Source organism: Phasianus colchicus, chromosome 6 (genome assembly GCF_987193195.1).
Source record: "Phasianus colchicus chromosome 6, bPhaCol1.hap1.1, whole genome shotgun sequence".
Lineage (NCBI taxonomy): Eukaryota > Metazoa > Chordata > Aves > Galliformes > Phasianidae > Phasianus > Phasianus colchicus.
In genome coordinates, this window is record NC_143441.1 from 29,639,719 (window position 1) to 29,654,535 (window position 14,817).

Here is a 14,817-nt window from a genome sequence, read left to right on the forward strand (position 1 = left end):
TCACCCGCACAGCGCACAGCACACAGCACAGTGCAATTGGTTACTGAGGCAGCAGTATCTGCAGAAATACCAGGATTAAAGCATACAGATGTATGCCTCTTAAAGTACTCATGCACATCTACATATCCGTGTGTACATTTCTATGTTTCAATTATTATTCAATGATTCTCTCATCCAAAAACTGAAAAAGACCAACAACAATCTGAGTAATACTTTAAAGGAAAAAAACAAAAAACAAAAACAGCAATAAGGTTTGAAACTCTTTTACAAAATAATTTAGACTAATAAACTGACCTAAGACTTCAAGGGGAGGTTTTAACCCTTTCTTAACTACATAAGTATTTAGTTTAGTTTCAAAATTACTGCTTCCAGGCATTGGTATTCTTTATATAATATATTATTATAAAAAAGTAAGCAAAATCAAAACTGACCCATCTTTCTCTTCTACGTCTCTGCCACTGTAGTCAAAGAATATGTCTGAATCTTCAGCCAAAGCTCGCTCAATTACACGTATTGTCCGGTCAAAAAATATCAGGAATTCTTCTGAATGGAGAACTTGCTGTTTTTCTTCTTCTGTCAATTCTCTGGGAGGAGCTTGGAAAATTAAAAGATGTAGTTAGAAGTATGACATTTCACTCCTTTCCAAATGAATCAACATCTTCACTGAATTTCTTTAGACATGAAAGCTTGCTGTAGCACCATCAGGGCAAAAATCGAAGCTTTACTCTTAAAATCACGACTACTAATTTTTTAGTAGATCTAAACATGCTCCTGTGTGTTACCAGAAAGTAGCACTTACACAGAAGAGATCCTATATCTTACATATTTATCATTCTGAAATGGAAAATACTTAAAGCCTCAGATAAAATAAACACAGTGTTCCTATTTCAGGAAATTGCTCTGACTGACATTTAGGCAATACCTAGCTTGAAAAAGCAGAACACTTATGTAACAGGGGATCTGTCAGAGGAGCCAAAGATAAAATAATCTGCTCAACTTATAGTACAGTTCTTTGTATTAAAAGGGCTCTCATAATCTCTCCCTTCCCTTCTTCCAATTTCTTCTTGGTATCACTGATAAATTTTGTCTTTGGGCTTTTGTGAAGCAATGAAGTAAATAACTAAAGATGCTCTCTGAGGCAGCAAAATCTAAAGTGACGGACCAAACTCCATTTTCTCTCAGGCATATTTATTCCTTGCAAGGGAATCCTAAGAGCCAGAGCAACACATACACTGTGCCTTGGCCAGGGCTGCCTGGGACTGGTAGGAGTCACCTCAGGCAGGACAGCCCGGTCCCTGCAACGTGGAGCTGCTCCTTTCCTTTTGGCAGAGATACCAACTCTTTCATTTCAGAAGGCTATTCCCAGCATGACCCTTCATCTGAAAATTTCAGGAAGCACCAGTTTCACTTCTCCGTCAGTTTAATGACCTGTTGGTAAATTACAGTTAAAACGTGAGCATTTGAGGAAAGAAAGTTGGATGCTGTTATTGCTGCGGTGCAAAATTCTGTTCTCAATTACACCAGCAGGGTCGTAGTGATAATATAGCAAAGTTTTGTGTCAGTTATGCCTTTGCCAGCATGTGATTTTAAACAAGCATTTTAGTCGTATTTCAGAATCACTTATATTTCAAAAAATGCCATTAGCATCTGTACAGTTACACCAACTTTGCAACTGTGTCAAATTCCCAGCTTGGAAAGCTCTGTTGGCACCACAGGAGTTATGCTAACAGAGAACACTGTTCCAAATTCAGGATTACAGACACAAACAGGCAGTTTTACAGTTACAGAAAGAGATGTAGCCCTTGCTCACCATCCCATGCCCCATGGCTCATGCTGGGTTTTTTGCTGACAGCTGTCCTAAGAGGCAGTTGCAGGTGTTTGCCTGGATACAACTCCACCGTCAGCCCCTGGGGCAAGGATGGATCTGGAGGCACAGAAGGCAGGGGAAACACCATGGCCAGCACTTGTGCAGTGCTCAGCTCCCCAGTTTGCAAAGTATTTGCTTCTAGAGCACTCTCTGTGCTTAGGAGAGGCTGTTATCATCACAATTAGGTTTGCCTAACCTGCTCAAAGCTTTCACTCTAAAAGAAAAAATCTAAGTCTAAATATAGAGGGAAAGAAAAATGTGAAAGGTAGAGAAGCAATTTCGCACTCAGGAGATGAAGCAGCTAAGAAGTTAAAACTTGAGCCCCGATGGTCTCCTATGGCCTTGGCCCTCTGCCTCCTGCCACCAGGTTTGTGGTGCCTGCAGAGCTCCACACATCCAGGGACAATCTCTGTTCCTCCACAGTCCCCCTGCACAGCAGAGCAACTATTACCAAGGCGGGAGCACAATTTGTCTCTAAGTGCTTCAGACAGAAGCAGTGCATGTGAAAAAAGACTGACTAGCAAAAAGTACAGGTTGACCTATTGCAGCATGCACTACCAAATAGTAATTGGCACTAGGGGAACTTATCTGGCAAGGAAGCCTGTAATGAGGCAACATCCCACTGTCACCACTAAAGCATTGCTTTCCGAGAATCAAAGGCAACAAGCATGACAATGCAGCAAAATCACATAAAAGAGGAGCAAATAACTGCAAATGCAACTAGAAAACTCATTTTAAACTGCTCCAAGTGCTGAAGATTATTCGCTAAATCAAATAGTCTGTACAGGTTGGAGATATAAATTTATTATAGGAGACTGGACTGACAAAGAAAATACAACAAAAGATCAGTAGAAAGGAGATAAGCAAAAACTAAACAGCTTGGGAGCTGTGGGGTGTTCACAAGCAATGGAGACACAAATGATTGCAGTTCTACCTCAGCAAAATCTCCCTTGCAGTTAGCAGCTATCTGTGGGAGGCCACCAGTCTATTTATTAAACCCTCTTCGGCATCAGAAACACCTTGGCTAAAGTTTGTAGGGCATAAATCAGCTTACCTCATCCACCCGACTGACACACCAGATGCCCCCTGGCGATATTAAGCTTCATATTTTAACCTTATTTTCTTCTTTCATTCGTCTGCCTCTGAAGTTTTATTTGAGCAAGCAATCTCTCCTTGCAAGAATGTTAACATCTTTACTTTTTCCAGTATAAAACACTTCTGAACTACTGTGAATACATGGAGTAGAAGCAAAAAATAAAAATAAAAAATAAAAAACCAAACAAACAAACAAAAGAAAAAAACAAACAAACAAAAAAAAACACCATACGAGCTTGTTCTCTCAAATATGAAGATTTTCTAAAGATTTTCTAACCATTTATCTTACAGAGCTGCTTCCATTTTCTCCTTGTTACTGTCTGTCCATTACCTTGAATAAAATAAAAAGAATCTATGTAATTTTCTGCAATTTCTCTTCCTATCTGGACGCTTTTGGTTACTTTGATCTCAGCTTTCAAGAGAGACAGACTCTCTTCAAGGAAAACTATGAGAAACGTAAGTAGCTGATCAAAGTATTTCTTGTTTTGTTTTGTTACAGAGACATATGTGATGTGACAGTATCTCCTGAAATTCTAGGGAAGAATTCAGCATTTTCCATCAAGTATCTTCTCTACCTGGAGTTAAAACCAAACACACATCTAACCCTCCACGTCTAACAAAGCCCAGCACGACGCTTTGCTTCCCAGTGCTGGAAGTTATGTGCTCATTGCCTGATGAGCAATGAATGCTACCAAAAAGGAAGCCCCCCACTTGGAAAAAAAGCTGATACAAAAGCATTTCCCTACATTGCTAGGATCTAAGCTAAAAAATGCTCCAGTCTCGTACTTATCTGAGAGTAGCAGGACAGTTGTAAATAAAGAGTTGTGATAACAGGATCAAATTCACAAGTATTATAAAGCATGGTTTGAGTCCTGTGAGGGAACCAAGAAGATATTTAAAAACCAGAGAAAGATCCATATTTAAATAAGTTCAATAGTAGAATATTCTTCTGCAATGTAAGCAATTGTAAAAACCTGGCAAAATAAGTGAAATCCACTAAGAGCAAAAAAGAAAATAAGACCAGCAAGCGTAAGGGAATGAAAGAAAGGGTGAACTAATAAAAACAGTACAGCAGGAAGCAGCCTCGTTATGAGAACAGAGATATAACGAGAGACAGAAGGAGATTAGCAAAACCCTTTTAAGAGCTGCGTTACTTCTTTCAGTGCACATTTAAATCCATGTAGACTTCAGATGTGCTGACTACTGAGCGCAGCAAAAATGTAAGGTGTGAGAACCACAAGGTGCTGGGCAGCTCTCTTCAGCTCTTGGTCTCTGTCTCCTTGCAAGCCTCCTGTTTTACTGGTGTCTCACTTTCATGTTAGACTTGATATATGCCATGTCCAAGTTTGATGGATGCCATGTGTGAGTTACATTAGGTTTAAAACACAAGTCCCTGCGCAGTGCAATTGCTGTATGGGAAATTTTGAGGTGCATTTTGGAATTTTTCAGTGCTGGAAAAGCAGTGTCTGAAGCCTTGAATTCAGAGCTCTGCTGGGCAGGGCTGCTCCCACTGCAGGGGCTTGAGGGTGTGTGTCGTTGAGCACGCCCTGTGTTCTTGAGCTGAGCTACCAGGAAAGACGAATGCCCCTGCCCTAGCTGTGGGATTGATGGCAGAGAAACTGTGGAATTGCAGGCTCTTGTACACACCAGTAAGACTGCAGGACCAAGCCACCAGCCTGTCCCGCCTCTCTCCTCCTGATGCTGGGTCCGGTGAGAGCTGGACTGTCCCCCCACCTGCACCATGAGCACACCACAGGTACATGGTCCTGTGCCCACGTCCAGGGAGGGCACGGTGGGTCTTTGAAGCTGCAGATCCCAGCTTCCCCCTTCACAGCCTTTCATGCCGGTTTCTGTGGATACATCCAGGGCTTCAGATAAATGCAGGTTGAGGCCCACTTTCAAGACCCAGCCCATCCTGCTGTTCATGTGGTTTCTCCTGACACAAAGAGGCGCCTGAGGTGGAGCTCCAGAGCTCTCTGGTGGTGGAAAGCCCCATCCCACCCGATGCCACAATTTGGGACCAAGCTCTTGTTTATGTGGTCAGGAGAGGCTGGGAACAGGCAAGGCCCAGCCCAGTTCCCCCGCAGGTATCCCACACTTGGCTCTTCCCAGCACAGCGTGAGACATGGATGACAGCCGGCAGTCATGTGGAAGAAACATGGGGTCTTCATATGCTTTCAGCAGCTCAGCAGTCAGGTCCCCACCTCCCACCCCCATCCTGTGGGTCTACTGCTCTGCCCTCCTTGCCCCAGGGTAATGGAGGGGTCATGCCAGATGGGCAGGTGTCTCGTGTGCCTTGCAGCGACACTGGGACATGTCCAGCACTGGGCTCTGCCCTGCTCAGGGGTCTGCTGCACTGTCCCACCCAACCCTGCAAAGCAACTCTGAGGAGTGCGGGGGAAAGATGAGGAAATTAACTGTGTAATAAATGTCTGTAGAATTAAATTGAACTACCTATAAGCCACAGAGAGGAAAAAAAAATCATATTTCCTCTTGAAATACCATAATAAAAATAGAGCGCTCCTGTCCTGTTGGCTTGGGGAAAGGGACTGGATCCAATCATTATTTTTCATACGGACCTATTTTTGAGTTATGTTCATGAAAGAATTGTCTGCTTCTCTCTCCGAACACTTCCCTCTCCCATGCTTTTTTTTTTTTTTTTACACTCCTATAACTCAAAAAAGGCCATGCTGATTTTTTTAATCTGTTAAAAATGTGCTCCCTGAGCTGAAACCAAATTTCAGCCCAGAGCAAATTTTTACGGCTGGGTTATAAATCCCTGAAAAACAGGATTCATAATGGAAGTGCTGACACAGCCTTAACTACTATATAGCAGTGTGAATGGCGCCACTATAATATCTATTAGAGATTCTTTAAAAAGTTTGCAAAATATTGTCTTGCCTTGCAGAGGAAAAGAAGCCAGAGTACTTAATGCCAACATAAACATGCTTTTAACCCATTATGTGCTAATTTGCAGAAAAGCTATTAATTCTGAGTAGGCGCACAGAGTGCACTACCGACAGGAAATGTTCTTAACTCCTGTTTGACTTGTAACATGGTTTTAATCACTTCCATGAAACACAAACGATGGCTTCAAACTCTGAATGTTGCTCAGAACATGAGAAGGGTGATTACAACAGAGAGGAAAACAGGAATTTGTTGGCAAAAGGGCTGAAGCCAAAAGGGAAAGAGCTACACCAAACAATAAAAATGGGACTCTATTCGCTGTCGACTGGGGATGATTGCTTCATTTGACTCACAGCATTTAATGCTAGCCATCAACATGCCACTATTTAATCTCTGTCATGACACATACTGCGGGTCAAGTTCACTTTCTATCAGGCAATGAACATCTTTTCTTCCTCCTTGAACTCAGTCAATTGTTAGCACCTCACAGAGCCGGTTCTGCTAAACAAGCTGTGCCTTGCTTTTGCGTTCTGCAGTTTGTGTGTGAGGGACTGGTGCTGAACTAATTCTGCTCAGCTATCATTCCCATGGTCTTCTAGGTAGGGAAGGGGAGCATGTCCCCAAGACTGAAAGAATTAGAAGATGTTGGAGATGGTGCTTGGTCAGCAAAGTTCATAAAAAGACTTGCTTGAAAGTCCAGCAAAAAGTAGAACAAATTAATTCTACAGTGTATTTAGATTCTTTTTTCTTTTCTTCATACAAGAATTTGTGCTTTCTCTCCAGCTAGCATTATTTTTATGTGGAAATAGATGGGGATGGGATCAATTGTTAGCTGAATCCTATAGCACCATTCAGCAACAAAGGACAGTGCATAACTGCAGTGATATAAGCTTTTATGGCTTCCTGTTGTCATTAGGAAAAGAGATACTGTGCTAGGCCACTGATTGCTTGAACTCATGTGTAAGTTTATCCTACAGTTTTAGGAGGAAGGATAATTTTTTGAAAAAGTCGTTTTTTCTCTGCTGCTGTGTCTCTTGTTCGTGTCTTTGCAGACTCTTTTGTGACTCCTGTTTCTGCTGTCACTGCTGCTCTCTTCTGCCTGTGCCAGCGGTGACTGGGGGCAGTGAGTGAAGCAGAAGGATGTGAAGGGGAAGGAATGAGGTCCTCCGTTCTCTTTTCTCCAAGAACCAAACGAACAATGGGGACTGTAGGATTTAGGAGCAGATGATTTCCATGATGCTTCTTAAGACGGAAGAAAAATTAATTCATACTCAGAACAGTATGGTTAGTACTGCAACGCACTCCCGCGTAAAAGGCAGTCACTATGCACCAGATTCTGGTTTTTCTGACACTGACATTAGTCATGTCGGCTCCCCTGGATGAGAAAGAAGCACCCACTGCTTATTCACAGTCACAATCAGTGATTTCATGGGCTTCTGTAAACTAATTCCACATTTTTTCTATAATGAATCCGTCTTGTGAAAAACAAAACCGAGGTTGCAGAATCATCCTGATAATGATCACTACCGCATGAAGTGACTTAGGCCCTACCTGAGGAAGTAAGTTACCTTTCAATAAGGTGTACTGTACAATGAGCAAACCTGGCTATAAAAAGCTAAGAAGTGTTGGACAAAAAACTAGTTTCCTCTCATACTGAATTTGCTGGTATTTCAGCCCTTTTCCCAAATTCCATGCAAAACAGTCAATACTCCAGTAAATTCCCAAATGAGGAAGACCAAAGAAACTTCACATCCTTCTCATAGAATGGGTCAAAGTAAATGGGAGGCACCAGGAGCATCTAGTGTGTCCAGTGCTGACATAAACTACTTCGACACAGGCTTGTACAAGAAAGAGGCTGTAACCTGAATTTCTGCTCCTTTTAAGAATTGAGAATGTCTCAGTCCAAAGATATAGAAGACCTGGGACTGTGTGGCTTCAGTTTTGGCCTTAAGTTCCCTGGGGAAAGCTCCCATAAAATGTTTTGACTGTCTACATTTTCCATTGAAATGGCATTCTGCTGGAAGATGTCTGGCCCCACCAGGTTTAATTTTGCCCCTCTCAAGCAGACAGACAGTTATGGGCTCTAAGTACCTTTGAAGATCAACCAGCTCTCTGGAGCTGCTGGAATGCCCGGCATTCACATTTTAAATCTTTCACTTAAGTAGGCTGTTTAAACCAGAGGACAAGTAAGCACCAGTCCTGGAATCCAAAAATCTTTGGTTTCCAAATTATGAGGACATGTTGCTTCTTCTGAACAGCAGAAATCTTATGCTGGGTCACTGGGATACAGTTTTTTGCTTTTATACCATTAGTGAAGCCCTGAATCAAAAGAACTTGTGACCATTTCATTCTTGCATTGTTCCCTATAACAGAAGTACCTGTGGAATAACTACGTGCTGGATCAAGTCCTTTAAAACTGTAACAAATTATTTTTGTTTGTTAAAGTACCTTCTTTTGTTTCCTGCTTCTGGTCTTGATTTTCCGTCTCCAAGTCATCCTGTGCTTTTGGTTCCACCATTTCTTCATCATCTTCATCCTCTGAAAAAAAGCAATGAAAAGAAATTGCGAGATTTTCCACTTTAAGGGAAAAGGACATAATATATCTGTCTTTTTTAAAATCGTCATCTATTACTAAATAGAGGTAAAGCACAAGTGAAAACATTTACTTCATATTCAAAGTGTCCCTCTCGGAAACAAACCCCCAGACTGCAAGACAATCTCCTAATACAGGGCACCTGCCACTTGTGCTCCCTGTGGCAACTTCCCATCTCAGATGACATCTGAATATCTCCTTGACCTCAGAGATGACTTCTCGGATGGCATGAGAACAGATGCAAACATGTTTCAGCCTGGCAGCTATTCCAAAGTTGGGACACCTGTTATCCAGACACCTCATTTCCAATTCAATTCTCAGCAGATTAATTTATCTTTTGACCTACAGGAAGGGGTTAAATAGAAGTCTGACCTCAGGTCAGATGCCACTAGTAAGCAAATAAGCATGGCACAATTCTGAAAAGTCATCACCGTCAACGAGGGGAACACAGCAACCAAAAGCAGCATTTGGAGCTTAAGAGCCATTCTTGCATTAATATGAATTTAATGAACACTAAAATTTGACACATGTCAGTTAGTACTGCCAGATGTTTTAATGACCTTTCCTGACCTATGCAAATGCCTCTCTCCCTTCTTCTCTCTCCCCACATTCATATGTTCTTGTTTTATTCAGAAGGGCAAACCATTCCTTTCTTTATGCCTGTCTGAAGTTACAGCAGTTCTGACTGCCCGAACCAAAACATAATGCAGTAGAGCTGGAAAGACAGACCTCCTTACTTCTCTCCAGCTAGAGCAATGCAATACACTCCCCAGAACCCAGGCCCTGCATTCAGCCCACTCACATTGTCCAGAGGGTACAAACACAGGTTCAGTGAACTACTAACACTGACAATAGAGGTGATACTAAAAGCGGGAGTTACAGAAATTAACAATTAGGCTGTGCAGGGAAGGGTTCTGGAGCAAAGACATACCATCAAAGCACAGTAAGTACCGGTGCACTGGGTGGGTCCACTGTGTGACAGAACAACATTCTCCTGGCCTGAGGCATTCAGCCATCAACAAAATTGTGGTAGGTCCTTTGGGGCTTTCTGATCAACCCACATGTCACCATATGGCCCATCAGGACACTGCCTTCTGCAGGCCCACTCGCTGCTCTAACACCAGCACATTAGCAGTGAATGTCTGGCAGCAGCAAGGGACATTGTCATGATGCTCGAGCTGCTCGACTACTGGCACCTTCTCCTGTGCAGGCTGACTATGATCAGCCCCAGCTTCTCACAGAGATGCTGCTGCTGACAGGTTGCTTTCAGCCAACAGTAACACACAGCTACATTTTGTTTTCAATACCCTAATAGGCACCATTCTATTCCCATCACTTTGCCTACCTGGAAGCTCCCCCTTGAAGCTTACAGAGTGTTGGCTGCTAGCTGACATCTTAGCTACAGAGCATGACTTAGCCACAAAACCAAGGAAGTGTCTCAGCACGGGCAGTATGCTTTTCCCTTTTGGGAAAATAATGAAATCTTAGTATAAGATCTGTCATTACTCCCCCTACCACTAGTGAGGAAAAGATGGAAAGCTCAGAGAAAAGGAGGGAATAGGTACAACGTGCGCTCACTTTGATGCCTCACTTGGCAATCACATTTCCCTAGGTACCCTATCTATTCCTTGAAAGAGGTTTTAGCGAGCACGCCAGGGCATTTAAGTCAACAGAGCACATACACTGCTCTGCCCACTGTCTGAAAGGCAGCTAGCATCCCACAGCACCAGCAGAGGGTCAGAGAGTGTATTTCACCACGGGTACACACAGAGGGGTAAAAAGGTCCGTCTATTCTCAGCCTAGCAGAGATGAGGATGCACAGAGGAGAAAGAGACATTCCCAGTTTCAAAGAACAGATGAGAAGTGTGAGAAGAGAGAGCAGGGACCAGCAGGGCAAGAAGGGAATACTGTGCTAACCTCAGGTACGCATGCACACAGATAGGATCAGAACAGTGTACAGATATATGCACACAGACACACTTATGGTAGATACCTAATGAAGCCAACTCCCACAGGAGTTTTGTGAGTCCTGCTTTACAAGTTTTCATTCCCTAGAGCACCAGCTCTTGGGGCTAGTTGTTTATATATGGATTTCAGCTTCCATTTTTAACCTGTTTCCAACCTGTCTGCTTGCACAGGGAAGTTTCAAAAGGTGAATGGTTTGAGAAAACATGTAGAAAGCAAACAACAAAAAAAACCCTAACACTTAACTGAAAATCGTGATTTTGAAGGCAGCATGCTACACTCTTCAACACTTGCCTTGTAATTTACTAAGGCATAGGGACAATGTTGCAAATGTGAAACCCGAGAATCTCTTTTGTAGCAAGTTTTCAGACTGTAATGAAGTAAATATATTCCTGTCCCGCAGAAGTCCTTGACCTCCCTGATTTTGTGTGCCAAATTGTTTGCCTGTCCACTGCTGTTCCTACTTCTAAAACAGAGGACTAAAGACTATGGCACAGCTGGAGCAGGGGCTGGAGTGATACTTCAGCACCTATTAAGGTAGATCTTTACTCCCTTTCCTTCCCCTTCTGGGAACAATCTAAACCAAGTTTCCCTAGATTTCCCCAGATCTAATTGCAGCAGGAAGAAGAACCAAAGGTTATTACAACACATGCCATGCCTTTTCGTCCAAAAGCACACACATCAATATATTAGTTTTACTGGGAAGACTGTGCAAAAGCTTATAGCAGGTTTGATACAGTTCAGATGTCCTTATTTATTTACGGAGAAATGTATGCATATTCAAAAGAAAAGATTCAGCTAAAAGAATGATATGGTTGTGAGCCAAATGCTAAAATGCTAGCAATGCCAGAATTTGGATTGCCTGGGCACGATTAGATCCCTCCGCTCCCCACGTGTAGGCATGATGACATCATTCTGGAATTTCCTCCCTCTTGAGTGCTTGGCCTCATTTTCTGGGTGCTCACAGGAGACACGTGGGGTCTGAAATGAAGGGAAGCTGAAGTCAAGTGAGCCTGTGCTTTGAATGGAAAGTGCTATGGAAATGCTATGCATGCAAAAGCTTCCAGATCTCTCACTTTCAGTTTTGACTAATTGTTGTCATTCAGACATTTTTGCCCCTTCTCTCTGTGCTTCAGCATTTTTGCATGACTATGGTAATATTGAACAGGGTGCATTAGAGAAACAAAGGTTGGAAGGCAATCAATGTTCTCTGTGTTCAGTCTAACATTTGGACATGAGATCTGAGGCCAGAACACTGAGTGGAAGAAAACAAGAACTAGAAATGTTAAAAAACTGACTTTCCACTGATTGGCAGAAACAGGAATCTCTTAAGGAAAAAAAATCACCATGTGTTATCATATAATAAAAACTGTATCACCACAGTCATTCAAAAGGGCTAACTAAGGATGCCCAGGGAACCTGCTTTCCAGAATATTCAATGTTACTTGGCTTTGCAACCTGAATGTTTATTTGCCATTGCTTGTTTTTTGTTGGTTTTTTTTTTCCCTCTAAATATGTATCATTCACTATTTAATGTTGATATATGCATGCTTGTACATGTTCATAGTACATACATCTGTGACTGTGCATAAGGATAGTCAGGCATATGTGCAATTGACTGTGCACATTCATATACTTCACAGAATGGGAAATGCTTTGGCATTCATTTTCCTCTCTTTTACTTAATGAGAGAAAGATAACAGTGAGCGTACATTTACTGAAGAGCCTGTGAGTGTCTACATGCTCAGCTGTTTCCACATACACCAGTTAGCCCGCATATGCCATGGCAGAAATTGTGCAGGGAGATGAAGACAGCTCTGTTGTTCTGAATACAAATAGCCTTTCCCTGTGTAAGAGCGTATCTGACATGGGGAAGTTCAGAGAAATGACTTTTCAACAGCTTACATAGCAGTAGTAAGAGTCTCCCAGTCATATTTGGCAAACAGAGTTGCTACTTAGACCAGTAGTACTACACTCTGTTCAGACGATCTAAATCAGAACCCAAATGTCTATTAAAGGAACCACATGAAAAAGAGCTAGTAATAAAGAAGCGTATGGCTGCTGTGTAACACTTCTTTGTAGATCTCAAAGGACTTTGCAAGGAGGCCAGCTTATTATCCCCATTTACCGTGCTGAGGCTGACGCATAGGCCCACTCTCTCTGTAGATCGCTCTGCAGACCAACAGCTGGGTAGAGAGGAAAGGCTGACTTCAGAGTTTCAGCTTAGAATCCTACCCACGAAGGCCACCCTGCCTTTTACTGTAAATAAACCATTTCTCAATCAAAATGATCACTAAGTGCTTCGGTTAAACAAAATGTTTGTCTGCTGAAACTGGTGGAGCCATATGTGGGTTTAATACAGACCGACATCACTGGACCAAATACAGTTTCTTCCTAACTCAGAGCCTGATGACTCTCTGGGCTCTAGGAGCTGGCCAGTCAGTCCTAACAGTGCTCTGTTTAACATAATGAAGTAAAAACAGAGCAATTGATTTCAACTTGTACTTAGCTTTGAACATTCTTGCTTTGAACATTCTGTTACAGGCCAGAAGGTGGTCTCACATGTCTAAAAGCTTGCCTTTTTTCCCACCTATAGAAGCTGCTCTAATAAGAAAGTACGACTTCTCTCTACAAACCTGGTTTTGTTTAATCTGCATGTAAACTACTAGTTTTCAAATGCTGCCTAGCTTCAGTGAGTTTGGTCTTTTGCTTGGCCAAACTCTGCAAGGATGGATCACCATTTTGCAGCCCCAGAAAAAGGAGGGGCAAGCCCTGCAAACATGTGGCTAACTCACTGGCACCTGCAGAGGAAAAGCTCAGATGTGCTGAACTGGGCCAAATGTTCACAGAGAGCACAGATATCTCAGGAAGTCATGCCTTACATTTATACAGAGCTGGATTTATCACTGCTTGGGCTTTCCAGTGTTTTAAATCACTGTATTTATTTTTACAGCTTATAAAAACATACTAGGCACGTTCAGGGCAAGCTAGAATACAGTAATTACATCTAAGACTTCATATGACATTGGTTTATGGGTTTAATTCTTGAGATGAATATTGTTTTGCTTGGGTGAATATTTTATCTTTGTTGGTTGCCTGAATTTTGGATTACCACTTTTAGGCAGTTAGCACAGGTTCTGCTCAAATAGTTTACTAAACAAATAGTTTACTAAACAGCTTTTTTTTTTTTTTTTTTTTTTTTAGAATTTCTGTAATTACAAGCATCTGCTTTGTTAATATATGTGTTACCATTTAAACAGCAAGAAGCATGCAGTGCATTCTTCTTGGAATGAGGACTTCTATCTCCTCAGACCTGCACCTCTGAGATAGTTGCAACTTCTGTTTATTGTTTTAAGTATTGACAGATATGCTGAATTAGAGTGATAGATCTGTTTTTAAAAACAAGACTTTTACTAAAGGTATATCTTCAAAATAGCAATTAAATTAGCACCAGAATCATATATTTTATTGTCTAAGTCATAGATATATGAGAAGTCAGCAGGTTATTATATGGGGTTTTACATCAGCATCAGTACTCCCTCAGTGCGTGAGAAGGCTTGGTTGTGAATATGAGACATTCAGTAAAACCAAGTGTCTTCACAAGAAGCAGACTTGATTTTGCAACTGTGAAATACTAGAAAAGTTGCATCACTTTTATATTTACAGCTGTTCAAATTCATTTTGCTGTTTCTGATTTGAAAGAATTACAGTGAGCAAGGACAAATGCATCATGTTTACACTGATATAAGCCTAGATCAAGTTGAATATTGTCGGCATCATCCAGAGAAAAAGTTAAAACACTGTCTTTCCTCACTGACAACATACTTTCCAACACTAGCAAAATATGCAACAAGTAAGGAAACACATACTTTTTAAAAATAGGACTGCTTGACATTTCACATTTTTGAAAATCTATGATTTGCAATCTGTCTGAATGGCCTATTTTAATATAATGTGATTTTTTGAAACATGTCCAGTTTTTCACTTTCATCTTCTGACTGCCCTTTGAAGCACGAAGAGAATTAATTCATCAGTGGATTCTGTTTGCAGAGTGGGATGTGAGACTGGACGTACACTGGGCACATGTTAGTCATCCCAGATGGAAACATTCTTGCATGCAGGCTCTTCTTGGCAACAGAAAGCTACCTCCTAAAATGTATTTCAGTTAGCCAAAACAAGGAAGATTACTTACTGATGAATGCTGAAAAAGCAGAGGTGAAGAGATCTTAACCCAAGCTCTGTGCAACATGCAACAAATTTCCGATTAGAATTTCATGCGAGTCTGAGCTTGTGAGCACAAAGCATGAAAAACCATACACATGCAAGGTATCTCTGCCCAGTTTCCATAAAAACTTCGAACTGCATAAAAAGAACATTAAAAAGTACCAGG

General features: G+C 41.7%; 1 protein-coding gene across 7 annotated transcripts in view; it reads right to left on the bottom strand.

The window, feature by feature from the left end:
- DYNC1I1 (dynein cytoplasmic 1 intermediate chain 1) overlaps positions 1 to 14,817 on the bottom strand; it is a 180,871-nt gene that overhangs the window by 74,787 nt on the left and 91,267 nt on the right. For all 7 annotated transcript variants that reach the window (XM_090142776.1, XM_090142777.1, XM_090142775.1 and 4 more), the window contains 2 exons: positions 8,318 to 8,407; positions 432 to 594 (listed from right to left, as the gene is read on the bottom strand). In XM_090142776.1, coding sequence (XP_089998902.1) covers positions 432 to 594; positions 8,318 to 8,407 — 253 coding nt within the window. The remainder of the gene's footprint in view (positions 1 to 431; positions 595 to 8,317; positions 8,408 to 14,817) is intronic.